Source organism: Triticum urartu, chromosome 7A (assembly GCF_056163025.1).
Source record: "Triticum urartu cultivar PI428250 chromosome 7A, HENAU_Tu73, whole genome shotgun sequence".
Lineage (NCBI taxonomy): Eukaryota > Viridiplantae > Streptophyta > Magnoliopsida > Poales > Poaceae > Triticum > Triticum urartu.
Window position 1 is genome coordinate 190,246,274 of NC_141879.1, and position 26,411 is coordinate 190,272,684.

The 26,411-nt window shown below is 43.9% G+C and overlaps 1 protein-coding gene and 1 long non-coding RNA gene across 8 annotated transcripts; both read left to right on the forward strand.

The window, feature by feature from the left end:
* The first annotated feature begins 6,349 nt into the window (after window positions 1–6,349).
* Window positions 6,350–24,894, forward strand: LOC125518796 (uncharacterized). 7 transcript variants are annotated; one of them, XR_007288126.2, is made up of 8 exons: window positions 6,352–6,654; window positions 8,172–8,233; window positions 14,599–14,707; window positions 15,516–15,648; window positions 15,816–16,002; window positions 22,941–24,145; window positions 24,368–24,722; window positions 24,808–24,894. It is a non-coding gene; the product is annotated as an uncharacterized LOC125518796 (long non-coding RNA). The 7 variants fall into 7 exon arrangements; XR_015609728.1 differs by having other exon boundaries at window positions 6,350–6,654; window positions 22,941–24,722; XR_015609729.1 differs by having other exon boundaries at window positions 6,350–6,654; window positions 22,953–24,722.
* Window positions 18,255–18,803, forward strand: LOC147958925 (protein MARD1-like). The gene has a single exon (XM_087531966.1). The coding sequence runs from the start codon at window positions 18,385–18,387 to the stop codon at window positions 18,679–18,681; it is 297 nt and encodes a 98-aa protein (XP_087388092.1). The 5' UTR covers window positions 18,255–18,384; the 3' UTR covers window positions 18,682–18,803.
* Window positions 24,895–26,411: the final 1,517 nt, after the last annotated feature.

The following is a 26,411-nucleotide window of genomic DNA, read 5'->3' on the forward strand; positions in this document are numbered from 1 at the left end:
AGCTGGACGTTTTGAGGAGACTGGTGATAAGGGAAAAGGGGCAATAGAGATAGCAGGGGATCAGGTAGCAGTAAATCATGTCGACCACTGGTCGCCACCGGCACAGGGCATTGCCAAAGTCAACACTGATGCAGCATTCTTGGGTGAAACCGATGAAAGCACTGTTGGGGGTGTCGTCAGGGATCACCGTGGCTTCGTCTTCCTGTCGATATGCAAAAAGCTACCACGATGCCAAAGTGCCGAGGAGGCCGAGGCCCGAGCAGCCCTCAGTGGTTTACAGGCCATGGCGAGCCGCTACAATGGTAAGATTGTGCTGGAGATGGACAATCAAACCATTGTCAATGATCTGGAATCACAAACTCCGACACGCTCTCCTCATTATGGCCTAATCATGGGCATTAAAAGGATCATGGCGGGTTTCAATGCTTGCAAGATTCAGTACATGAAGAGAGGATGCAATGCGTTGGCTCACGGCCTAGCCGCATTGACCAGGAGCTGAGGTGAGCAGTTACTGATCGCAGATGTGAGAACCCGGAATTAACTTCCACACCCTCCTGTGTATATTTGTCAACCCCAGGATCATTGTTGACAACACAGTGAAATGATATCATTGCACAATACATAAAAGGTATTACGATTTTAATATATCTTGCCACAAGGCATACCTAGATAAATGTCTCATGACACTTATTACATTCAGAAAAACAGCGGAAAAGTACAGTGCGTGGAGACTCCATCTCAGCCACAGGCATCAATGTAGTCCACGTGACCTCACTCCTACGGATCGCCATAATAGTCGTAGTCATCACCTTCGTCTTCATGGAACTCTGTTGTCAACAAAATTATTTCCATGAGTACATTACATACTCAACATGCCTCCCTCGGAGAAGGACCTAATAGCTACATGTGGCTTCAAAGGAAGGTTGTATGGCTCATTTGCATAAAAGCTAATTTTGTTTCAAAAATAAAGCAATTGAATAAAAGCACCTTTTGATGAAAACATGTTTTATCTCCAGAATAACTTTCATCAAAGTGAGGATCCTCGATCAACTCACGTCCTTCATAGGTTTCAAGAATAGGGGCAAAGAGGGAATAAGCAAGACAGGTCCTGTACGTCAAGAAAGATTCATGTGTAGCCCTTGACCGTGGACACGGCTATTCAAATAGTTTTACACTCTGCAGAGGTTGTACACTTTACCCACATGACACAATCCCGACTTGTTGCCACTAGCCGTCGCTAGCGTAGTACACCATTTGGTATACCGGCAGGGAGATTGTGACGAGGTCTTTCATTAGACCAAACTTACTGTGCCAAGCCCACTAGGTTTCAACACGGAAGTAACCGCAGTTCACAGTCTGGGCCCCCCCTTTTGTGCCGAGGATACTCCTCGCAAGGCAGCTATCCCATCTGCGGTACGACGATGACGACAATAAGAGTGAACTAACTAATTAACCAAGCCAGTGCCCATATAGCATGTGGCTGTATTGTTATCACAATCTTCAAATCCAAGACTTATTAGGCCTCATGCGGCACGGACGACTGATTTCCCCCTTCAACCTGTGAAGGGCAGCTAATCACTCCTTCAATCCTTGATTCAGTTGTCTCCCGCGCCAGTATTCAGATGGTAGGTTTCATCCAGAGTAGAAGAGAGTAGAGGAGATCAACAAGGGCCAACCAGCCTAGCTCAGCGAGCTCAACAACAAGTTTCAAGTGTCAATGATCCAAAGACCATTCAACAATGGACCTATATGATATAAGCATGGCTAAGCATTTCTACTCTACTAGAATACTATAATTCTACTCAGGTGTCAAGTGAATAGGCGACAAGCAGATCAAGGTAATGTGTCAATCGACATGCTAGGTACAAGAATTAAAATAGCATGCATATAGTAACCATAAAACACAATGCAATTTTGTAAAACATAGGATAAGTATGATCAAAGAAGGAGGCATGCCTTCGTTGTTGAGTCCTTCTTCGTAACCTGTTATCTCCCTGTCCAACATCGCCACTCCCTACTCGTCGTAACGATAGCAAAAGACAAACAATAAATACCAAAGCAATAGTAAATCCAAATAACATCCAAACAAATTAAGAGCGGATGGATAGCAAGATATCGATCAAGACGGAGATTCCAAAATGAGGTAGCGCGATTGGGATGTAAGAGAGATGATTCAATGAAGTGACAGGGTTAGGTTGAAATGGCTAAGGAAGGCTTGGCGATCAAGACCAACGATCTAGTATCAACTATGCTACTAACCAGTAGTAGTGCCTACACATCATGGCTAACTCTACATGAAACAAGTATATAACAAACACAATGGCATCCACACATATGAAATGGAACCATCCTATGCATTTGACTAAATGATCACCACATGGAATGAAAAGGTAAGAGTTAACTACAAATAAATATTTAGATAGAATCTAAATATTTGTAATGGTCAACAATAGCCAAACATGCATATACATCAACTATAATAACTCAAAGAAAATGTTCCCTAAGACAACCAAACCAACATTACAAACCATAGTACTTAAGGAATGAAACAACATACAACACACATGAATTAAGTTGGATCTATGTCCAGTCCTAAAGCAATACTAAACTATATAGATCCAATGTAACAACAACACACACAAGTCAACTAATACAAATAAACTAACAACACAAGCATCAAACATACGAGTTATCAAGAGAAGGTAATAAACTGAGACATGGTCTTATTACTAAAGAATGACTAATACCAATAACCACTAGCGATTATAATATCACCACAACACAACTCAACTAACATGACATATGACTCGTCCTAAGTATATGAGTCATATCAACAAGTATTAAAACACTCATAAGACTAAGATGTAACGAAGTTAAACATCTATAAGGAAGAACTAAACTAAGCAACTATAACACACACAACATCATAAGACATGAAAGATTACTTGCATGAAATATGTCTAGGCATATCATAATGCAATAGTAAGGTAAGGAAAATATATCAAATGCTAGGCATACAACAATGCAATAACAAGATAAACTAATATGATGTGTAAACATGGATGGTCATCACACAAGATACCACACTACGGTACCAATACATTACAATGCAACACCCAACTTAGTTTATATCGACTAACATAAATAGAAAGCATGGAAATAGGACACAACTCTATGAGACTAGTTGACATGCATGGACATGGAAGCATGATAGTAGCACACAACAATTGTTGTTTATAACATACAAAACACATGGACACATCATACTAAGCATGTAGGCAATTTAAACAACTAAATCATGCCATCAAAAAATATACTATAGTAGAATGAGTAACAAGATGGCATGCATTCCTATGTTGTACAACCTGCACTTGCAAATGCGTAGTGGACAACTAGGCATGATCTAATACATGCATACATACACACACACACACATTCTATGCCATCTAGTTATACAATCACAATATCATGGCACAGTATTGAAGCAAGAATCCTACTTCATTAAAATATATGAGATCATAAACTACTAACATGTACTTCTTCCAAGCAATTATTAACCATATGATTGGTCATACAATATAAAATAGCAATCATGTAACACATGGTAGGCATACCACGAAAACATGCATTCTACTTCAAGTAAGTACTAACACAACCTAGCAATCAACTAAGCATGCATAACTATCATCCTAGATAAACAAAACACCTAGGGTAATAATAAATATTAAACAAGGTTATATGCTAGAAGCATAAACCATACATAGCAATACAAATCTAAGCGACCAAGCCATGACATAAAGCATCTATCCATACAATCTTGGATAACAAACATCTTCAAAATTAGAGGAACCACTAGGCAATCACGAGCTATACAACAAACTACAATATACTAGTTCCCCATAGTAAAGCATTTCATTTGATATCTAACATAAAGAAACTACATGAAAACACACACAATAATTACCTGAAGAACTATCATAGATATGGCATGATTTCAAATCAATAAAATAAACATGTAACATGGGTGAGAACAAATATATAAAACATATCTAATATATATTCATGCTAAACAAAAGAAACTAATCAAAACATGAAATATTCCATGACTCGATAAAGAAAGCAAAGCTTAGAATAATTCTATGAAATTATAAGCTTGGTGATCATTCACCAAATTTTGTACACGTGCACAAAAGAGAACTACATTATCTAAAAAAGAAAATAACAACATGAGACACCATACAAAACTATAAGAAATAAATAAAATAAGTACTTACAATAAATCTAGTCAATCACATCTAACTCCTAGAATTATGGAATAATTAAGAGTGAATCCTAGGCATGTCATGAGCATACGATAAATAACGTATTTTAACAAACAAATAATAAATAATGTATTTTAACAAACAAACAAAAACATCACCGATCAACAAACAATAAAAATCTACACACATCCAATTGACCAAACAAGTAATCTAACTCCTCCACGGGGTTACAAAGGACCTAGGGGATATTTCAGCTTTGGGGTACGAAGTCATATGACGAATGAAAATTAAAGAAAAATATGAATACCATCGGATGGCCTCCGGTTCATGGACATGACGAAATTGGCGCGGCCAACTTCCATCATAGAATGTAAAGAGATGTCTACAGCGTACTACGGGTATGATATAGTGCGCGTATAAAAGGAATTACGCAGAGGCTCACCGAGTGCGACGAATCGATGCAATGAACTTGACGAACAGTGTGGACGGACATATAAAATTCTTCGCATGTGATCGACGGATCACATTCTTTCTTCTCTGAATGGACCCGTGGTATGGAGAGGAACCTTAGGGCGCAAGGGTGCTGATGAAGATGGCCTGTGTCACCGGAATCGAGCGCCGGCGTCCATGGAGCAGCACTAGAACAGAGAGGGAGGAAGGAAACATGAAGGATGAAGGAGAAGTCATTCGACTGGCAGAGGAGATAGAGCACAGGTATATATACTCACTGATTTGGGAACAGTGGAGAGTTATGGGAATAAGGAGGGGCGGCACTAGATGTACGCACTCACTGTTTCTGACTGTTTCTCTTCGGTGTATGTGTGCGTGGAGGAAGAAGATGGAGCGCTAGAGTGCTGGCGCTTGGGAGATGGCTGCATATCTTCAGATTTGGAAATGTAGCAATTAAAGATAGAAACAGGAGGGGTTTTCATCATGCGTGAACGTTTCCTATGGTGGTTGTTTTCCTTCTGTAGATTGATTTGGGAACTTACAGGAAGGAGAGGAGGTTCGCTAGGTGGAGGAATGGGCCAGTTTGGCCAGCCCATAAGGAAGGAGGGTAGGAGGAAAATAACAGTGGAAAAAATAGATGGGCTAGGCCCATGTGACTTGAGAAAGAAAACAAAAACAATTGGATGAATCCAGGGAAGAGAAGAGAGATGTACAGATGCATGTATTGGTGGATTTGTCTCAGAAACAATGTATGTGTGAATGGAAAGTATGAGTAAGATAGCTGGACAATTCAAATGGTAGAACGTATCTAATGGTCCGATGAAATTTGGCCCGAGATTGAGAAAAGGAAAGAAATTGATTTCTGTTTTAAGAAATCTAGAGAAGGAAAAGAAGCTCGAATACATATCAAAAGAACTGAGATATCCAAGACAGTGTAGACTCGCATATTTAAATATGCTGAAGACAAATTTAAAAACCAGTTAAAACAAAGATCAAAACACAAATTTAATTTAAGTTGACGTTAGTTCAAATTAAATTCACTAACTTTATAAAAACTCAATTTAAGCTTTTATTAACAAATAAAACGAACGAAATTTTTTCGTCCTGATTTTTGGAAAACTTTTTCTTAAACATTCCGAGAATCGGAATGTTACAGCAGACGTCCCGAATAGTCTACGGCCTTTGATGCTCTCTGAATATACTCCCCCATCTGAGTACTCCCTTCGTTTTTTTACTCCGCATATAAGATTTGGTTAAAGTCAAACTACACAAAGTTTGACCAAATTTATATAAAAAAATATGAACATCTACAACACTAAAACTATATAGTATGATAATACGTTTCATGATGCATCTGATAATATTGATTTCATACTGTGAATGTTTATATTTTTTAATATAAAATTAGTCAAATTTTATAAAGCTTGACTTTGATCAAACCTTATGCGGACTAACGGAGGGAGTAGTTGTTTCTGCTTTAGATTAAAAAAACATAAACCAGCCAAGTTGAAATAGACTGTCCTTGCTTGTTTATTTATAAAATGGATCCAACTGCCTTTGCTCTTACCGACAGCTGTTTCTTCTGAAAATGACCTGCCCCGTGACGTGCCGCCTTGGCAGCCACAAACCCTCCCCAAATCCCCAATTAACCGAGAGTAAACAAATCTGCCATTCTGTACCCACGACTACTCTTTCCCTCTCCCCTCTCGCCTCCACCTTCCCTCCGACTTTTCCCTCGCCGAAAAACCAATTCCATGCTCCAGCAGCTCGCAACCTCCAATTCTCCATTATAGTATTGCTCCCGCTAGGGTTCCAGCCGCCTCCATGGAATCCGCGGCCGTCTGCAGATCCTTCACCAGCCGCCTTTTAGGTCCGCCTCGCCTCCCGCAGCCGGGAATGCTTGGTCTCGGGCGCGTCTGGCCGCCTGCGCCGAGGGTTTGAGGTGAGTGGAAGATCCTGGAATTTACCGCTTATTTTTTCGTGGGGAATTTCCTGTATCTACCAGATCTCGCTCGTGTTTGCACATCCGTTAATCGTTCGACATGGATCTGTGTTTTAGTGGGATAGGAAGTAGAGACATCGGCCGACATTTCATGGATAGGTTGATATGAGTTCGTCAACACTATATATACACTGTATATTGCTATTTTTTGGAAAAGGAATGGTTTTTATTTTGCATCTAGACTAGATGATTCACGCAACCATAATTCATTACATGTGTTTCCTAAAAAAAAAGAGAGTTACATTTGGAGTACTGGATGTGGCAACCATCGGCGGAAGCAACCATGACTATGAGAACAAAGTGTCAGCAAACGCCTAAGAACGATAATTAGTCAAACCAAACCAGTAAGGCCAGAACAGAAACAGCAAAAACACCTCGGAAGGAAGTCAACACCTTCATCTTCCAAAGCGATGCCTTCAACAATGAAATGACACATGTTATGCGACGATGTTGCCTGATCCAGCCAATGAAGGATTTTCATTCTCAAAGGTACAAGGCAAAAACTAATCTCGTGTGTAGGCACACCCTGTTCTGCCATGTTGGATGAACTCGTTGTCATACCTTAGGCTGCACGAATGAGGAAGTGACGCCACATCTAGAGGACACACCTAAAGTGGAAGCTAAACACGTCAACCTGAGTGCACATACCATTCTTCTCGAGTCCAACCAGTGAAGACCAGACTGTCAACCTTGAAGAAGATGCCTTGAGCAAAAGAGATGGCGTGTGTCCGTCCTTGTTGGATCTGACCAGTGAAGGGTCTGATCATGGGTTTCAACCTGGAAAAATCATGGATCGGTATTTGAAGCACCAAAAAGGCAAAAACACAACATCGTATCCAATTGATTAATACCAGATTGTATTCCGTGAGCTGTGCCACCCACATGCCTCAACCAAAACCACCAGGATTTCCTCTTAACAAGTTGTGACACGAGGGGAAGACATTGAACTAGACCAAGGCGACAGAGGAGAAGCCTCTCGTCGACGTCGGGAGCAGATCGTAGGCCACGGCAATGGTTTCGGGATGAGAGGATGTGGTGGTGGCTCCTTCAGAGGGAGCCCTAAGGCGCCCCTGGATAGCGCAGAGGCGCCTAGGGAGCATTTGGTTTATACATTGTGTACATTGTTGTGGTACGCTTTTCTAGATGCAAGTTCTGCCTGGTGGGAATTATTTGTTCTAAATAGAGCCTAGTTTGTGTCAATAGCTTCTTATATACTACCTCTGTACCAAAATATATGACGTTTTATATTTTGGTATGGAGGGACCACAAACAAAGGTCAGAAGCTGCCGTCGATTTGTGTAATGCTTATTATTTTATTCGCTAATTTGTGTCGAGAAAAGATATTTCTTGGCCAGCAAAAACAGGGTGTTAAGTTATCTAGATGCCTTATATATACACTTACTTTGCATCTTTTGATCATTGTGAAATATTTTGATCGTTGTAATATTTTTGCGCAGTTATTGCATGTGGTGGCACCAAGCATGAGGCGACAACTGCATTACTTGCAAGGAAGTTACAAGTAAGAAATACATACTGTTATATTGTACATGATGAGATTGTTCTTTATTCTAGTTCATATTTGTGGTTTACTAAAAATTTCTGGACAACTGATTATTAGCTACTGTATTCCCAAATGTTATATAAGCTGAGAATCTTGCTGGAGACTATGTAGGTTGGATATCATAGTTCTGTGTCAAATATTGCGAAACTGAATCAAGAACGAAGTGGTGAAACCTGACCATAAATTCCTTACATACAACCAGAATACACTAAGGGATCACTAAGAACTCCGGAACCTGTAAGAACTCTTAGATCCTTGCCCTATACAAGAATCTAGGTCTGAACAGTACCCTAGTGTCTAATCCTGTCGAACACTCCAATTGCTTACACCTTTTACTTTGGGTGAGATCCTGACGCCTTGTGGTTTCCTTGTTATAAGCGAACAATTATAATTGGTGTATGGTCCTCTTGACCTCTGAAGAGATATTGGCAATCAAGATTCTACAAAAGCCCTTATAAAGATGGCACCTAATATGATAAGATATGTGTCACTTTCCTTAACATGGTGGAATAATCAATTCATCATACATCCTTGTATTCTTGCATATTTAGTTCCTCTGAACAGCTGAAGCACTAAGAGTTTGAGAAAAAGGGTGTTTAAATCTCTTGTTGAGTTGGGTCTCACTTTACATATATATTGCCTTCCCATTTGCATTTTCCTTTTCTCTGTACATCATTTTAAGGTTCAAATTGTCTTTATAGAGCTAATCATATGGCTGTGTTTATATTCGGAGCAGTTAGTTTTTCTAGTTCTGGACCTCTTGTGCTGCTCTGCATTCCATCCTTTTGATGTAGTGGGCTAAGTTAAAGATTAATGCGGATATTTGGCACGAAATTGTAGGGCGCTATCACATTAATATCACTGGCACCTCTTGATCCACAGATCTGTAGCTTTAAGAAAAATGTCAATTAACTATTTTTCTGATATTATGTGAATTCTTCTGGAAGTTTGTGAGTCAGTCACAACTTTATACCTTGTTGCGTAGTCATATGTTTTCTTTAGTGTGATGTTTATTTTCTCTCCGACTTCCATATTTTCCTTGTGAATAAGGTTTCTTGGTAAGGAATTGACATATAAAGATAGCAGCATTTTTATATATGATACCATGTATCGAAGTGCATCAACAGCAGGGTTGACCCTTCTACTTAGGATTTGCTAGTCCTCCATGGCATATTGAACTGACCCTGGGATAGCTACCCCTCTAATCCCACTGTAGGATTGATTGCTTGGGGATATGTGCCAACATTGTTTAGCATCTGCCATCATGCAGGTGTATAGTAAACTATAGATTTAATAAAGTCTCTTAGAGCAACTCCAACGCGCCGACCCAAACGGACGTTCACTTTGTCCGCCTTTTGTCCGTTTGGGTCGGCCGTCCGCTCGTCGTCTGTCCTGTTTTTCATTTGGTCGGCAGTGCGCCCAACGTGCGGACACATTTTCGCCCGCGCGGCTGGCTTGCCGTCGTTTTGCAAACATAAATTCAAACAGAATACAAACATTTCACATGGTTACACAAGCAAACAAACATAGCATAGTTCATAAGCCAAATAAATATAGCATAGTTCACAAGCCAAATAAATATGTCAAAGTTTACAAGTCAAATAAAAATTAAATTGTCTCAAATACTTAAAAAAAGAAGATACATCTATTGGTTGCCAGCGTGAACCCACATATGGTCAACCAAATCATCTTGCAACTGAATGTGAGTTTCCCAATTATGCATTTGATGATGAAATTGGGTGAACTGTGCAAACGTTCCCACTCCTCCATGCTCAGGCACAACATTGTCACCCTGAAATTGAAACCCTTGGTTGTAGATACGTTACGGGTGCTCATCTTCTACGATCATATTGTGCATCATCACACAAGCACTCATCACCTCCCACAACTTCTTGGTGCCCCAAGTTCTAGCAGGATACCGGACAATGCCCCACTGAGATTAGAGAACACCAAAGGCACGCTCCACATCCTTCGTAGCACTCTCTTGCTCTTGTGCAGATCTCCTCTTCTCTCCTACAGGGTTGGAGATTGTCTTCACAATAGTAGTCCACTGAGGATAGATACTGTTAGCTAGGTAGTATCCTTTGTTGTAGTTGTGGCTGTTGATGTTAACATTCACCGGCTGGGCAGTTGCCTTCGGCAAGCCTTGCAAACACCGGAGAGCGTTGAAGCACGTTGAGATCAGTGTGCGATCCGGCCATGCCGCCTTGACATGGCCCCTATATTGCCCCTGCCAAGCAGAAGGGCAGTTCTTCCACTCCCAGTGCATACAGTCTATGCTACCAAGCATCCTTGGGAAGCCCCTGCTGGCATTCATTTGGCATTCATTGCCAACAAGCGGGCTGTATCTGCAACGTTTGGCTCTCTCAAGTACTCAGGGCCAAACATTGCAATCACAGCCTTGTAGAACATGTACATGGACTCTTGGCATGTGGACTTGCTCATATGGATGTACTCATCAATGAGATCACCCGGAACTCCGTATGCAAGCATCAGAATAGCTGCAGTGCATTTTTGATAATAGGAGAATCCAATCTTTCCAAGGGCATCCTCCTTACACTCGAAATACTTATCGTACCCGACCACCCCCTCTCGAATACTGTTGAAAAGGTGCCTAGCCATGTGGAAACGCTGCCGGAATTGGTGATGTTTGAAGAGAGGGTTGAGTGTCTCGAAGTAGTCCTTCCAAAGAAAGAAATGGCCGCTATTTCGGTGGCGATTCAACGCCAGTGTCCCGGGATCAAGCCCCGGAACAACGGCTGCTGACTACTAAGGTGGTCATGGACGACCAACACAGCAGCCACCATCTCCTCATTGTCGGATGAAGAATCAACCGAGTCACAAAGAAATTTGTGGAAAAAGAACTTGTCGGCGGAGTCCATTTGTACCTTGTGGGCAAACCGTCGAACAGCTTGCGGACGTCGTCGAAGAAGCAGGCCCGCAAAGAGACACGCGCCTGCCCTGTACCAGTGGCTGCCTTGGCGATATACAATTTTTTTTGCTGCCGTGGTTCATACACAGTCCACCCCTATTCGGATTTTTCGTGCAGATTCAGCTGGTGAGTATATCTCCCATGCGCTGCGAGGGTTCCTTGCTGAGCAGGGTACCCTTACTCAGTTCTCTTGTCCTGGTGCTCATACTCAGAATGGTGTGGCTAAGTGCAAGCATCGTCACCTTCTTGAGACGACGCGTGCCATAATGATCGCCGCCTCTCTTCCAGGCTGAGGCTGTTACCACTTCCACCTATCTCATCTACATTCGGCCATTTGCTGCTCTACAGGATGGTATTCCTCTCGAGCGTCTTTCTAGCCGTTCTCCTGATTATTCGGCGCTTCGTTTGTTTGGTTGTGTTGCTATGTTTTGCTTGCCCCTCGTGAACACACCAAACTGACCGCTCAGTCTGTTGAGTGTGTCTTTCTCGGATACAGTGATGAGCATAAGGTCTATCGGTGTTGGGATCCTGTCGGTCGTTCGTATTTCCCGGGATGTGACCTTTGATGAAGTCCCGCCCTTTCTACCCGCGTCCATCCTCCTCGGCCTTCTCCACATATGACATCTCTTTTCTTATGTTTTCGGATACACCTCCCTTTGTGCCCAGTATTCCTACTCCTCGTCCCGCTGTTGCAGATCCGACCCCGTCCTCTCCTATAGTTTATTCTCCTCCCACATCGCATGACTCTCCACCTTCATCACCGACACCTTCCCCTTGTCCACCTTCATCACCGGTACATTCTTCGTCACCACCTCCAGTGGTTCCACCTCTTCCCTCCTTTGCTTTCCATTATACTCTTCGTCCACGTATTGTGGATGAGTCTACTGATGTCCCCTCTACTTCTAGTGTGTCGTCTTCCTCTCAACCGATTTATGGTCTTTGTTCTCGGCCTTGTCCACCCCTTGACAAATATTCTCCTTCTCGCTATGGTCTTTCGACCATTCTTGAGCCAACTTCTTATCGAGATGCTGTTGTTCATCTTGAATGGCAGTTTGTGATGGCTGAGGAGGTTGCTGCCCTTGAGCGCACCGACATGCGGGATCTAGTTTCTCTTCCTCCCGTTGTTTGTTCCATCACTTGTAAGTGGGTGTACAAGATAAAGACTCGCTCTGATCGTTATAAAGCTTGTCTTGTGGCTCGTGGCTTTCAACAGGAGCATGGTCGTGATTATGATGAAACTTCTGCTCCTGTGGCCTATATGACCACTGTCCACACACTTCTCGCTGTGGCCTCTATTCGCCATTGGTCTGTGTCTCAGCTTGATGTGAAGAATGCTTTTCTAAATGGTGAGTTACGTGAGGAGGTTTATATGCAGCCACCACCTGGGTATTCTGTTCTTGATGGCATGGTTTGTCGTCTTCGTCGCTCTCTCTATGGCCTTAAGCAAGCTCCCCCGTGCCTGGTTTGAGCGCTTCGCCTCTATGGTGACCGCAACTGGTTTTTCCCCGGTGCTCATGATCCAGCATTGTTTGTCCACCTTTCTGCTCATGGTAGGACTCTTCTTCTTCTATATGTTGATGACATGATCATCATTGGCGACGATTTTGAGTACATTGCCTTTGTTAAGGCCCGTCCCAGTGAGCAGTTCCTAATGTCTGATCTTGGTCCTCTTCATTACTTTCTTGGGATTGAGGTTTCCTCCACCTCTGATGCCTTTTTTATTTCTCAAGAAAAGTATATCCAGGATATTCTTGCTTGTGTGGCTCTTAGTAATGAGCGCAATGTTCGGCTTCACGCTTCTGATGGCGAGCCCTTGTCTGATCCGACGCATTATCGTCATCTTGTTGGGAGTCTTGTCTATCTTGCTGTCACTCAGCCCGGATATCTCCTATCCTGTCCATATTTTAAGTCAGTTTGTTGCTGCTCCCACTTTAGTTCACTCTAGTCACCTTCTACGTGTTCTATGATATCATCGTGGCACGATCTCTCATCGTTTGTTTTTTCCCGTTCCAGCTCGTTACAGCTCCAGGCCTATTCAGATGCTACGTGGGCTAGTGATCCTACTGATCGCCGTTCACTTTTTGCTTACTGTGTTTTTCTTGGTGGTTCTCTCATTGCCTAGAAGACGAGGAAACAAACTGCAGTTTCCCGTTCGAGTGCAAAGACGGAGTTACGAGCTATGGCTCTTCTGACTGGAGTGGTGACTTGGTTACGATGGTTACTCGAGGAATTAGGCGTTTCTGTTACTACATCTACCACCCTCTTGTGAGACAGTACATGTGCTATCAGCATTGCGCGGGATCCTGTGAAGCATGAACTTACCAAGCATATTGGTGTTGATGCTTCTTATGTGCGCGCTGCTGTGGAGGATCATGTTATTGCTCTTCAGTATGTGCCTTCTGAGTTACAGCTAGCAGACTTTTTCACGAAGGCCCAAACTAGAGCACAACATAGATTTTACCTCTCCAAACTCAGTGTTGTGGATCCACCATGAGTTTTGAGGGGGGGGGGGGGGGGGTTAGAGTTATATTAGTGATGTCTTTTGGCCTTTTCCATTCTAGTCTCTTGGCATCCTTTTGTAGCCTTTTGGCATCCTCATGTATGTGTATATATGCTGGCTTTGGCCTCCCAATATACAAGTTGCTTTCATAACATAAGCATCCGTAGCTAAGATATCATAGTCGTAGCTAAGATATCATAGCCTTTTGTAGTTTTGTTTTGGTTTGTACTGGAAGATACGGCATGCCTGTAAACATCTGTAGCCAATATACCATTGACTATTTGCAGCACAATGTATCTTGAGAAAGGTCCCTATCCACATACGATGCTAATGGTGAATGAATGATACTAATGAGCACGTATAATGGTGGCGGTTCACGGAGATCCATATGTACGAATAGGCGTTGGATCATCGGGGGAAGCTACCCCCTAGGATAGAAAACCCACTCTTGAAAATAAAGTTGCAGGAACCTATGAGCTACCACCTTCATTCTGACACCGTGGAGGCCCATTTCAAGTTGGTTCACCAAAGTTTGGAGATCACTTTCAGTTAGGCCAGATTTTTTTCTACCATCAGTTGCCTGTACTGTATGCGTAGAACAGAGTTATTCCTTGGGATAAATTGATTTGACGAAACATTCAAGCTAGTTAAAAAAACCATTGTACCATCCTATCTAGAAACCACTGATTGATTCTGTAAGGAAAACTGCTTTGCTTTCCGATGCTGAATTCCCTTGTCATTTGAAATGAAAAGGTTTTGTCCGTGGCCTGGTTGCAATATTTCAGTTTTGTTTGAGATAGTGCTTATGTGATTTTGTTGTGATATCTAAATAAATAGGCAACTTTGAAAACCATTTGCTTTACACTAATATGCCATTTGACTCTTTTGCAGAATCTATGGGTCATCATAATCGTGACTTTCTTGCAAGTTGTGCAGTTGCTGTCTCAAGCTTGCTGACTCCGTTTGCCAGACCGCAATGTGAAATAGGAAATTTAGTCAGGTACTCTCTCTTGACCAATAAATCAATTTTCAGATGCATTAATAACTAGGTAACTACATGAACATAATGTTTGATGGCAGAGGTCCCTTTTTAACCCTCCCTATTATGTTTTTGGTTAAACCTACTCCAGTTTTAGCGAATGAATGATCATATAAATAAGTTTGAGGAAGCATTCGACTCTAAACTATTCACTCTTGTAAGTACAGCATCATGTTTAACTCTTTAGTTCTGGTCTTCTACTGCCACAGTTTGTTAACCACTCTTAGCTGTATATAACGTACTAAAGCAAACAACGTGTTTTGGTTCTGTCCTTCTACTCCCACAGTTTCCTAACCACCCTTTGGTTTGATACAATTTGTTTTTACCAAATTTTGGCATTGTCCATGTAATTTTGTCCCTAGTTACGGCTTGTTTGATTTAACGCCAAGGTTAACTCATCAAGATAGCGTAATGCAAATAATGTGGCAAAACAAGTTGGATTTGATTTGTAGCCTACCAAATCCAAATTTTGGTAAAGCAACTTAGCAGTTCTCTTTCATTTGGCTTACCGTCAAATATAAAGGCGAGAGAATTCCTTATTTAGCACCCCTAAATTTTGTTTCTTATTTGACACTGAAAACTTTTTTTCCTATCTCAACACCAAGTCTAAATTTTGTGCCCTTTATGACACTTCAGTCCATTTTCCCATCTAACACCGTTAAATTGCATGTAAAAAGACACTTTTGCCCTTCATGTCATATGTGACCAAATTTTTAATAGATGTTAAATATTAAAAAAAAACTCATGTCTAGCTCAACTGGCCCCGCAGCCGTGCCGGCAACTACTACATGCATCTATGATCACCAGGAAATGCCTAAATGATCCAATAAATGGTTGAATTGGGCCACTTATGTCTTCTTAAATATGTTCAAGGAAATTGGGAACGTATTCTTAATTTTGAGGTAAGTTGGATTTATAATTTTCTTATTTAAAAATCATTTATGTGCGACGTTTGGCAGAGATTTAATATATATAATGTGATCCAAATGGTAATGTGGTGTAATTTTCAAGTATTAGTTTATCATATCCGTTGTTTCGACTAAAAGTAATTATTCAATGTTATTTTCAGAACTTGTTTCCAGATGTAAAACTTTAATCGGATATCTCTATACTTAAAAGAGTACTAGTGGATTAAGGATACAAGAGTGCATCCTAAGTTGCAATGGTTGTATCCACGGGAAGAACAATTATGTGTCTATGAGAACCTCCAATTGATGCACCATGTGAAGTCATGTTGACATTTTCTTTTCTCTTTGGTAAGGTTATGGAATAAATTTTATTTTCCCTAGTATTGTGTTAGTGGTGTATATATTCACTAAACAAGGTTCTTCCATTCCTCTGTTTCCATATGCCGCTGCACCATCATCCACTGCCATGCTGAGGTGGTGGAGATTAGCAGGCAGCAGTCTTAATGGCGTTGATGGGGAGGTGTCTTCGCGGTGCTGATGGGGAGGTTGAGACGTCGTGGAATCCATGTTCTCAGGCGGAGGCTAAGTTGGCGATTTGTCACTGCAGTTGTGAATCAGCATAAGAGATGGCACGCTTAGGTGCCGAGGGCCTCGCTAGATCCAGATGGATTGTAGGAGCCGCAATCTCGCTCGCCACTCTGCGGGGGTTTGTCAAGGTTGATGGTGAGCCTCTACAGGGTGATGTAGTGGCTTTTTTTTTTTGAAAAAACTCAGACTTTATTCATTTGTAATAAGTAATACATCGTTTGTGAGGATCATTACAATTTCATTTAAGGGCTCCTCAAACCAATTGGAAGTCAAAGAAAATCTAGCTGGAAATCAGGGTGAATGGGTGATGTAGTGGCTAGTCTGGATGAATAGGCAGAGGAAAGGCTGACGGGACGAAATGACCCTCCTTACTTGATCAGGTTATGTATGGTGTTCCTGGTGGTGGAGTTGGGCACAGTCTGAAACCGATCACATGGAAGAAATATGGTTGTGGTGGGGTAATGACATGTTTAGCCCGACGAGCAGCCGAATGGGGAAGGACGTGGCAGCCAAAGCATTCACCTCCTAGTGCTGGTGACGGCCGAGGTGCTTGGTACTGGAGCGCCCGGACCAAGGTGTTGCATTGAGCATGTGTTGTATACGTTGACAACAACGTTGACAACAACGATGATGATCTGACGCGTAGGGGTGGGCGGGTGGCGTCGATGGCCACATCCCGTACTTGCGCGGTGTCAGTGAGCACCCATGTTGGTGCGGTAATGGTGAATGCCGTCGCCTCTTTTGTAATGCCGATCATGAGCAAAAAGAGGGCAAAACGAAGCAGCAAAAGTTAAGGCAAGGGTGTGCGAGGTGATCCACGCTATTCTTAATTTCTCTTCTTTGTTTGAGGGAAATGTTGTTAATTTATTCATAGTTCGCAGCTCCCTCATATGTTACCTTTGGGCGAATACACTCGGGAGGAACATGGAGCCAAGATTTACAGAAGGCATTACAACAACCATTCCTAGCTAAGATATGTGCGACCTTATTCGCTAACCCGCACCCAAGCAACCTTAAAATCATCAAAAGACCGAAGCAACCCTTTGATCTCTTCAAGTAGTCGCCCATTAGCTGAGAGATCTTAATTTCTCTTCTTAAAATGATGTGTTATTGTACATTAATATTTTTATTTTTTTCACTACAAAATGACGGGGACCATAATCCAATTAGATAAGCATCCGACGAGTGAGGGTCCAGCATGAGGACAGATATCATCACATGATATGTACGGGTGGTTAATTATGTCAACTTTTCTTGATTTGACAGAATAAATATATCTATTTTTTTGAGACAAATCAATATATCTATATCTATCTTTTTATTATACTAGACAATTGCCCGTGCGTTGCAACGGGAGTATAAACATTCTAGTAGATTAGCCCCTGACTGCACGACTATTATTGTACTATATTATTGTTTTTGAGAATCCATGTATATTATTATATTGATATGCTAAAATCTTACCAAATGTTTGTATGCAATCGTCATGATTTCTCTGCCATTTATTGTTAAGCACTTATTTGGTAAGAATGTAATGACTTGTTAACAAAATATATATTTATTTTGATAAGTTAATAAACATGAGACAATTAAATGGATAGGAGAACAATCAAATATGGAAGGAAAAAATCAAAGAGGATAAAAAAGAGTGCGACGTATATATGAAAGGTTGGACAAAAAAGAGGTGAAATAGAACCTTACGTTCTTTTTAAGTAGTAGAGATATATCTTTACCTACTAATAAACAGCGATGGCGTCTGGTCGTACGTCGCTGGCCTTTTTGCAAAAAAGTCCTCCCATTTATGAGAAAATAACCCGCAGTCCTGTCTTAAAGGGATAACGTTTCGTTCCTCCACCACTTATCCATTGCTTTTGCCTCCACTTTACCGCCGGTCACGCCCCGCCGCTTGCCGCCGGCATTGACGCCGCAGAAACCAAGGCAGGGGGATGCGTTGTGGCGGGCGTCCACGCTGCCCGAGCCCAGGAACGGGGCGAGGCATCGCGGCGGGGTTGTAGAGCGCGGCTGCCGTTGTAGGCGTCGGGCGCGGCGGACCGAGGCGCTGCGGCGGGGCGGCTTCGGCCTGGAGTGCGGGCGCTACCACAACGGTGAACCGGGGGAGAGGCTCCGGCAGTGGAGCCAGGCATGGCTTGGCGTCGCCAAGAGCAACGAGGTCGTCGCCGCCGGCCTCCGCGCCACGAGCCGGTGGGCGAGCCCGGCATGCCGGCGCTGGACGCGTGCGCGCTCTGCGCCAAGCGGCTGGCGCGCGACAGCGACGTCTTCATGTACAGAGGGGACACACCCTTCTGTAGCAAGGAGTGCCGGCACGAGCAGTTGCAGCTCGACGCTGTCTCCGCCAGGCAGGCAGCCCGGAGGCTGCAGAGGTTCTCGGCCAGAGCAGAGTCCGGGCGTGCACACCATGGGGTGTCCGTCTCGAGCTAACCGGCGAGAGCGCCATGGTACATACGGTGCCTGACGAAGAAATGTTACTCCGCTTGTGCCAAAGAGATTTGCGTGCACGAAGCCGCTGATGTGCAGTGATAATTGATCGAGCAGAGCCAGAACGAGGAGACTTGCCTTGCTTGAAGAAGGAAGACGTGGCTCACCGGAGCTGCTCACGGCAGGCCGGCGCTGCATGTGTCGCCTGTCAAGTGATTTGGGCATAAACACAGCAGAAAAGGGGCTGGATTGGATTGGATTTGGGCATAGGTGACGTTGCATAGGCGCCGCCACACCCACGGCCACCGGCAGACGAGCAGCACCACCAGAAGACTGCCTCTGCCACAGGCGCCACAGCTAGCCCCCGCGCGTGCTGGCCGGCCGCCAGATCTGGCGAGCAATCAAGCCACTGCACACCGGCCCCATTGCCCACAGCCACCCACCGGGAGGGGATCCACCACCACGGCACGGGACTCCGCCCCGGCCCCCGTGCGCCGACGAGCAGGCGGCCACCGCCCCAGCCGTTGCAGCAAACACGCCGGCGCTGCCAGCCAGGAAGTGGCTGGCCAGCAGCCACCGCGGCTGAGGAATGAGGATAGGAGAGCAGCGCTTGGGTGGTGTTAGGTGGATGGAGAAGAGAAGGGCGGGCTGCTTGGGTGGTGAGGTAGCAGGAAGAAGACGGAGGCGGAGCGGCACCTGAGTGGATGAGAGAAACGGCGATGTGTGGATAGTGGACTGTGGAAGGGGCACTCAGTGGCGATGAGTGGGGATTTTGGGTGCCTCGTGCCTTTTTTTAATCAAAAATGTATCGGAAGCTGCTGGATGCGGACGTGCTCATCCCGGCCGGCTGGAACGGGACCAGAATGTGGTGTAGATGCAAGTACTAGGCATTCCTGCTGAGATTGATATAGTACTCTCTCCGGTTTTATTTAGTCCCCATATTAGCTTTGGTCAAAGTCAAGATTTGTAAGTTTTAACTAAGTTTATAAATAAAAATATTAATATATACAATAAAAAAATCAATACCACTAGATTTATTATTGAATGTACTTTCACATCATATGGATTTGTTATGACAAATTTTTATATATTTTTCTATAAACTTGGTCAAACTTTGCAAAGTTTAACTTCAATCAAACCTAATATGCAGACTAAATAAAAACAGAGAGAGTATTAACCACACCAAGATGAGTAGTAAGTACTGTGGTATTCCTGCTGATTGAAGTTTGGGATAGTCTGCTAAATTGAATTGTTCAGAGCTATTCGTGGTTGTATATCAATCAAAGGATCGGTGTTGTTCAGATAGATTCTGGTTTAGTCCATTGCTGCAGGATTAAAAAAAATTGTACAATTCGTTTTTAGTTCATATTTTGCTCATTTTTCGTTAAAAAAACAAATTTCGAATTTTAAAATTCATAATTAAAAAAATGTACAATCTCAGTCCTTTTCGTCCGAGATTTTCCAAAAAAATCAAAAATCCAAAATTCACCGATTCATTCAAGGACAGTAAATTTTTCAAAACAAAACACAAAACCTTGACTCGATGCTATGCGTGCTAGCACCTATTACAATTTTTTTAGAGAAAGTGCGGCAACGGTGACCTGTTTCGTCCCACACGCCGGGAGGGAGGAGCTCTTGCCTTTACAACATTATTAATAAAACTAAAAAGGAGACAAACAACATTCATAGCTGGATAAGGATTAGGCAATGTTGTACTAATATATAATATATGTACACAGGTTAGGACACACACAGAAAACACAAAAAATATGTTTCATATCTGACTTATAAACTATACTTTTCATTACACCTTTTTACACCTTTTGTGGTATATAAATTATTGAAACGTCACTAATTTAATTTATTGGGTTAGAGCATGTGCTATTCTTTTCTTCTCCCGTTGCAACGCACGGGCACTTTTCCTAGTACCTAATAAAGGATGGTGTGTTTCTCTAATATTTTGGTCCGTCCACACGGTAGCAGTAAAACTCGTTTCAGTTTTTTTTTGAGGGGTACTCGTTTCAGTTAACATACAGGAAAAATAGAGAGCAACTAGTTAACGAGCGCTCCTTCGGGAGCCTCGCAACGATCATCGCCACTTGGCGTGCTCTTAGCCATTCGACACGTGTCGCGCTCTGGACGTTTCCTCCGAATTTTGTTTTTTCTTTATTTTTCTGCACGCGTTTTCGGCTTTTTTAATTGGTTTTTCCCTATTTTTTTCAACGTTTTGATTTTCTCCCGGTCTTCCTTAGCTTTTTCACGAAAAAAACGCGTTTTCTTTTTTGTTTCTTTCGCGAAAGTCACGGTTTTTTTCACAAGAGGCACGGTTGTGCTTTAGCGAGAGTCACGGCCGTGCCTTTCGGAAACGAAAAAAAACACGTTTTCTGCTTTTTTTTTCTTTCGCGAGAGTCACGGTTTTGCTTCCGCAAGAGGCACGGTTGTGCTTTCACGAGAGTCACGGCCGTGCCTCTCGGAAAGGGAAAACCAAAAAGCGTTTTCTGTTTTTTTTTCTTTCGCGAGAGTCACGGTTTTGCTTCCGCGAGAGGCACGGTTGTGCTTTCGTGAGAGTCACGGCCGTGCCTCTCAGAAAGGGAAAAAATACGCGTTTTCTGGTTTTTCTTTATTTCGCGAGAGTCACGGTTTTGCTTCCGCGAGAGGCACGGTTGTGCTTTCGCGAGAGTCACGGTCGTGCCTCTCGGAAACGAAAAAAACACGTTTTCTGTTTTTTTTCCTTTCACGAGAGTCGCGGTTTTGCTTCCACAAGAGGCACGGGTGTGATTTCGCGAGAGGCACGGGCGTGCCTCTTTCAGAAAGGGGAAAAAACCGCGCTCCCTGTTCGGTTTTTTCGCCAGGTTTTTTCGTCTGGTTTTTTTCATGAAAAAAAAGTTCATCAAAACCTATCAACATGGGATCTAGTTTTGAAGATCTCGATGCGAGAAATTCAATGATAAAAACGGTTCGAGATTTGAACGCACGGTTTAAAAGATAAAACATTTTAAATAAATGAATCTACGAAAAAAGGGAAAACTCTCAGGTTGCGACAAGTGGCGCGCTACATATGCGTCACTTGTCGCAACCTGAGAAAATGGAGTGTTCTTTGTAACGAGTACTCCTTAATTAGTGATTTCGCTAAAAAATACTTCATATGTTGTCACTCGGCTGGGCCTTCACCTGGGCCATGTAAGCCGATTTGCTGGGCCTCCACCTAACGAGCTCATCACTCGGATGCCAAAAGACAGAATTTGTTTATTAATTAATAATCCTATCTGATTCTCAGAAAACTGATCTATCTTGCTTTCTTACACAAATTTCGTGATATATATCCGCCTATGAGTAACAAGAAGTCAAGAATCAACAAGTTGACCAACTAACACACAAATGATATGGTATGGAATGTGTTTACTTGAGAGAATCGTAGAAATTAAATTCATCCGTGGCTAGATTAACAAAGAAATTAAGTTCGTTGGTGACTAACACATACTTCCTCCGTTCGAAAAAGTTTGTTTTTGAAATGGATATATCTAGCATCAAATTAGAGATAGATACATCCATTTAAGAAACAAATTTGAGACAAATTTTTTGAGACAGAGGGAGTGTGTGCCAATGAAACATTTCATGGGAATCTAACCAAAGAGAATGCATGCATATAAAAAACTTTTTTAGAAGGCAACTCCACCCTCCCATGCTTGAGCAATGGAGTAATATCAAATCTATAGTGGGGACTTGGCCGATGCCTGGCGAAGCCGACCAAGTGGTCTGGACCTTGGGGAAGAAAAGTAGGTTTACTACGAAATCTGTTTATGAATATTTGGAAAGAAATGTGGCGGGGGCAAACTATAAGTGGATATGGAAAGCAAAAATTCCCCTTAAAATTTAAATTTTCCTTTGGCAACTGTTTCAGGACGCTATCCTAACTAGAGATGTGATGAGTAGACGAAAGTGGCTGGAAAATCCTGCCTGCTCCTTCTGTGCGGAGAGAGAAACATCCCAGCATCTCTTCTTCACTTGCCCTATGGCCAGAGTCCTCTGGAGGACTGTAGGCTGTGTACTGGGCATGGATATGTGTCCAAGTAACATTTGGCAGTACTATTCATGGGCTTACATGTTTTTACCTGATGGGGAGAAATTTTATACCTTTGGTCTAGCAGGTTTCTGTTGGGCGATGTGGATTAATCGTAACAGTGTTACCTTTGAGTCTAAACAGATGAGGTCGCCTTTTGATGTGGTTTACTCTGCATGTGGTTTTCTTACCTACTGGGCAGGTTTGATGACAGGAGATGATCGAGAGATGATGGAGCGCGGAGCCAAGATGCTGAGGACCAATGCATCGAACATGATGCGGATCTGTGCAGCGCCGAGGGAAACCTCAAACTGAGAGCTGAAGCGTTTGCTGCTGATAGATAGTTCGTTTGCTCCTGCGTGAATGTTTAACTATATCTGGAAAAAATAGTCCTTTCGCCCCTGTGTGGGCTCATGGTTTATGTCTGGAGTAACCCTCCTAAAACTTGTTGGAATTCTCCTGGTTAGAGTTAGTCGGCTGGTTTTAGGGTGTCGTTGGGTTTTCGCCCCATGATGAGCTGCTCGATAACGAGTGTTTATTGTGGGTTTCCCAGCGATGCTTTGAGCTCGCTTCCCCTTTCTAGGTCTTCTTTTGAACTCTTAAAACTATTTCTATTTCCGTTATGCTAAGTAATGGAAAGGGGTTATGCCCAACTCAAAAATAAATAACTTCAAAGTGGGAAAAGCTAGAAGCAAGAAAACGCGCATGCATCTACTACTTCTATAAAAGAACGAGAGGGCGAAAAACCAAATCATCTCATCCGTCGAATCATAGAATCGGATGGACTAAACCACCCCAACAACATCAAACACGTTTTACACTTTAATTACCCACCCTGCCACTCCTAAACTCCTGCTTCCCTTTCTGAAAAATTGCTATCCCGATCTCACGCACGATTCTTATCCCCCGCCGCGCACAACTTCCCCTCCTCTCACGTTCGCACGCATAGGAGCTCTCCATCCCCAACCTCCCTCCTCTCCCGCTTGGTGCCTCACCTCCCCGGTGCCCCACTGCCTCCTCCCCTCATCGTTGCCCTCCCTGGCGCCCGCATCCCGCCCCTGGCATGCCGTCCGCCCCACACGCCGCCCCTCACTGTTGGCCCCGACGTCCTATTAGAAACGAATGAGGAACCGCCGCCGCAGCCCCGCCCCAGCCGCTGAGGCCTGAGGTTTGGCTCGTCCCCGCCCCGCCCCGCTACCGGAGACGCATCCCTCGAGCACCGCCCGATAGCCAGAGCTCCGCGCGCGAGAGCCACAACGCCCTGGCCGGCCAGGGACGCGCTTCCCCGCCCCAGTCGCCCCCGGAAACGGACGCCTCGGCCAGCCGCGGGCGCCCTGGATGGGCTGTGGGGTTGGTGCGGCGACCGCGTGGGAGGGGCCGTCGGGCCTATAAATACTCTACCGCCAGGTTCGATCCACTTAGCCCCTGCTCATGTCCATTCCATCATATTGCACACTTGGCTTTTTAGTAGCTTCAACTATACTTCACTATTAATCTGAAATTAAGTGCAAAAAATATATTATGATTCACCTTCATAACACGAAGCTGGAACCAACTGAACATTATGTGAGCCGATTTCATCATCATGACTACCTGTATAATCTTGTATGATCCTTCATCACAAGCCAGGGATTCCTACTACAATGGACAGCCTCTGATTGTTGGTGACATGGTTGAAAAAGTTAATCAGGGGAGCAGGAAATCTCCGTCCCCGCATATGAGCTACCGCCAGCATCCGCAACGCCTAGTCTGCCTAGCGACTCGCCACCCCGCCCTGTCCGACCACGTCGTGCCTCTTGCCATCGGTTGACACACCCTCGTTGTTACCTCCAGCTATTTTCCCACCTATATTACTTGCAACTTTAGGGACTGCTATAGGGATTGCTCAACTGGATCTGCACAATCCAACAAAAGACATATGCAAAGTGTTTGCATCTGCACAATCCAACAAATAATATCTCAGGCTGCTCCGTTCAGATGACAGGTACAGTGACAAGTACTTTTATCCACATTAAATTACTGACAATGATTGACTTTGTACCTAACATGTGGTGAATATTTGGTTTCAGATGAGCAGCACTGAATAGCATCAAAGCAACTAAATGCATCTTTTGAGAAGAAATGACTCCGTGATAGAGAATGATACTCAATGATGACAGCTGTGACGCCCCCGATTCAATCGTACACTAATCATACATGCAAACGTGTACGATCAAGATCAGGGACTCACGGGAAGATATCACAACACAACTCTACAAATAAAATAAGTCATACAAGCATCATATTACAAGCCAGGGGCCTCGAGGGCTCGAATACAAGAGCTCGATCATAGACGAGTCAGCGGAAGCAACAATATCTGAGTACAGACATAAGTTAAACAAGTTTGCCTTAAGAAGGCTAGCACAAACTAGGATACAGATCGAAAGAGGCGCAGGCCTCCTGCCTGGGATCCTCCTAAACTACTCCTGGTCGTCGTCAGCGGGTTGCACGTAGTAGTAGGCACCTCCAGTGTAGTAGGAGTTGTCGTCGACGGTGGCGTCTGGCTCCTGGGCTCCAACATCTGGTTGCGACAACCAGGTAGAAGGGATAGGGGGAAAAGAGGAAGAAAGCAACCGTGAGTACTCATCCAAAGTACTCGCAAGCAAGGAGCTACACTACATATGCATGGGTAAATGTGTAAAGGACCATATCGGTGGACTGAACTGCAGAAAGCCAGAATAAGAGGGGGATAGCTAATCCTTTCGAAGACTACGCTTCTGGCAGCCTCCGTCTTGCAGCATGTAGAAGAGAGTAGACTGAAAACCTCCAAGTAGCATCGCATAGCATAACCCTAACCGATGATCCTCCCCTCGTCGCCCTGTGAGAGAGCGACCACCGGTTGTATCTGGCACTTGGAAGGGTGTGTTTTATTAAGTATCCGGTTCTAGTTGTCATAAGGTCAAGGTACAACTCCAAGTCGTCCTGTTACCGAAGATCACGGCTATTCGAATAGATTAACTTCCCTGCAGGGGTGCACCACATTCCCCAACACGCTTGATCCCATTTGGCCGGACACACTTTTCGGGGTCATGCCCGGCCGTGAAAGATCAACACGTCGCAGCCCCACCTAGGCACAACAGAGAGGTCAGCACGCCGGTCTAAACCTAAGCGCACAGGGGTCTGGGCCCATCGCCCTTGGCACACCTGCACGTTGTGAACGCGGCCGGAAGCAGAACTAGCCCCCTTAATACAAGAGCAGGCTTACGTTCCAATCCGGCGCGCGCCGCTCAGTCGCTGACGTCATGAAGGCTTCGGCTGATACTATGACGCCGGGATACCCATAACTACTCCCGCATAGATGGTTAGTGCGTATAGGCCAGTAGCCAGACTCAGATCAAATACCAAGATCTCGTTAAACGTGTTAAGTATCTGCGAACGCCGACCAGGGCCAGGCCCACCTCTCTCCTAGGTGGTCTCAACCTGCCCTGTCGCTCCGCCTCAAAGTAACAGTCGGGGGCCGTCGGGAACCCAGGCCCAGCTCTACCGGGATGGAGCCACCTGCCCCTTCAGCCCCCATCTCCGAACAGTATCATAAGTAATGTAACTGTGTAAAGCATATAGTATATGCCCGTGATCACCTCCCGAAGGGATCACGGCCCAGTAGTATAGCATGGCAGACGGACAAGAGTGTAGG

Excerpts from the sequence above, each read along its gene's own strand:
- LOC147958925 (XM_087531966.1), top strand. The coding sequence starts at position 18,385 with ATGGCTTGGCGTCGCCAAGAGCAACGAGGTCGTCGCCGCCGGCCTCCG.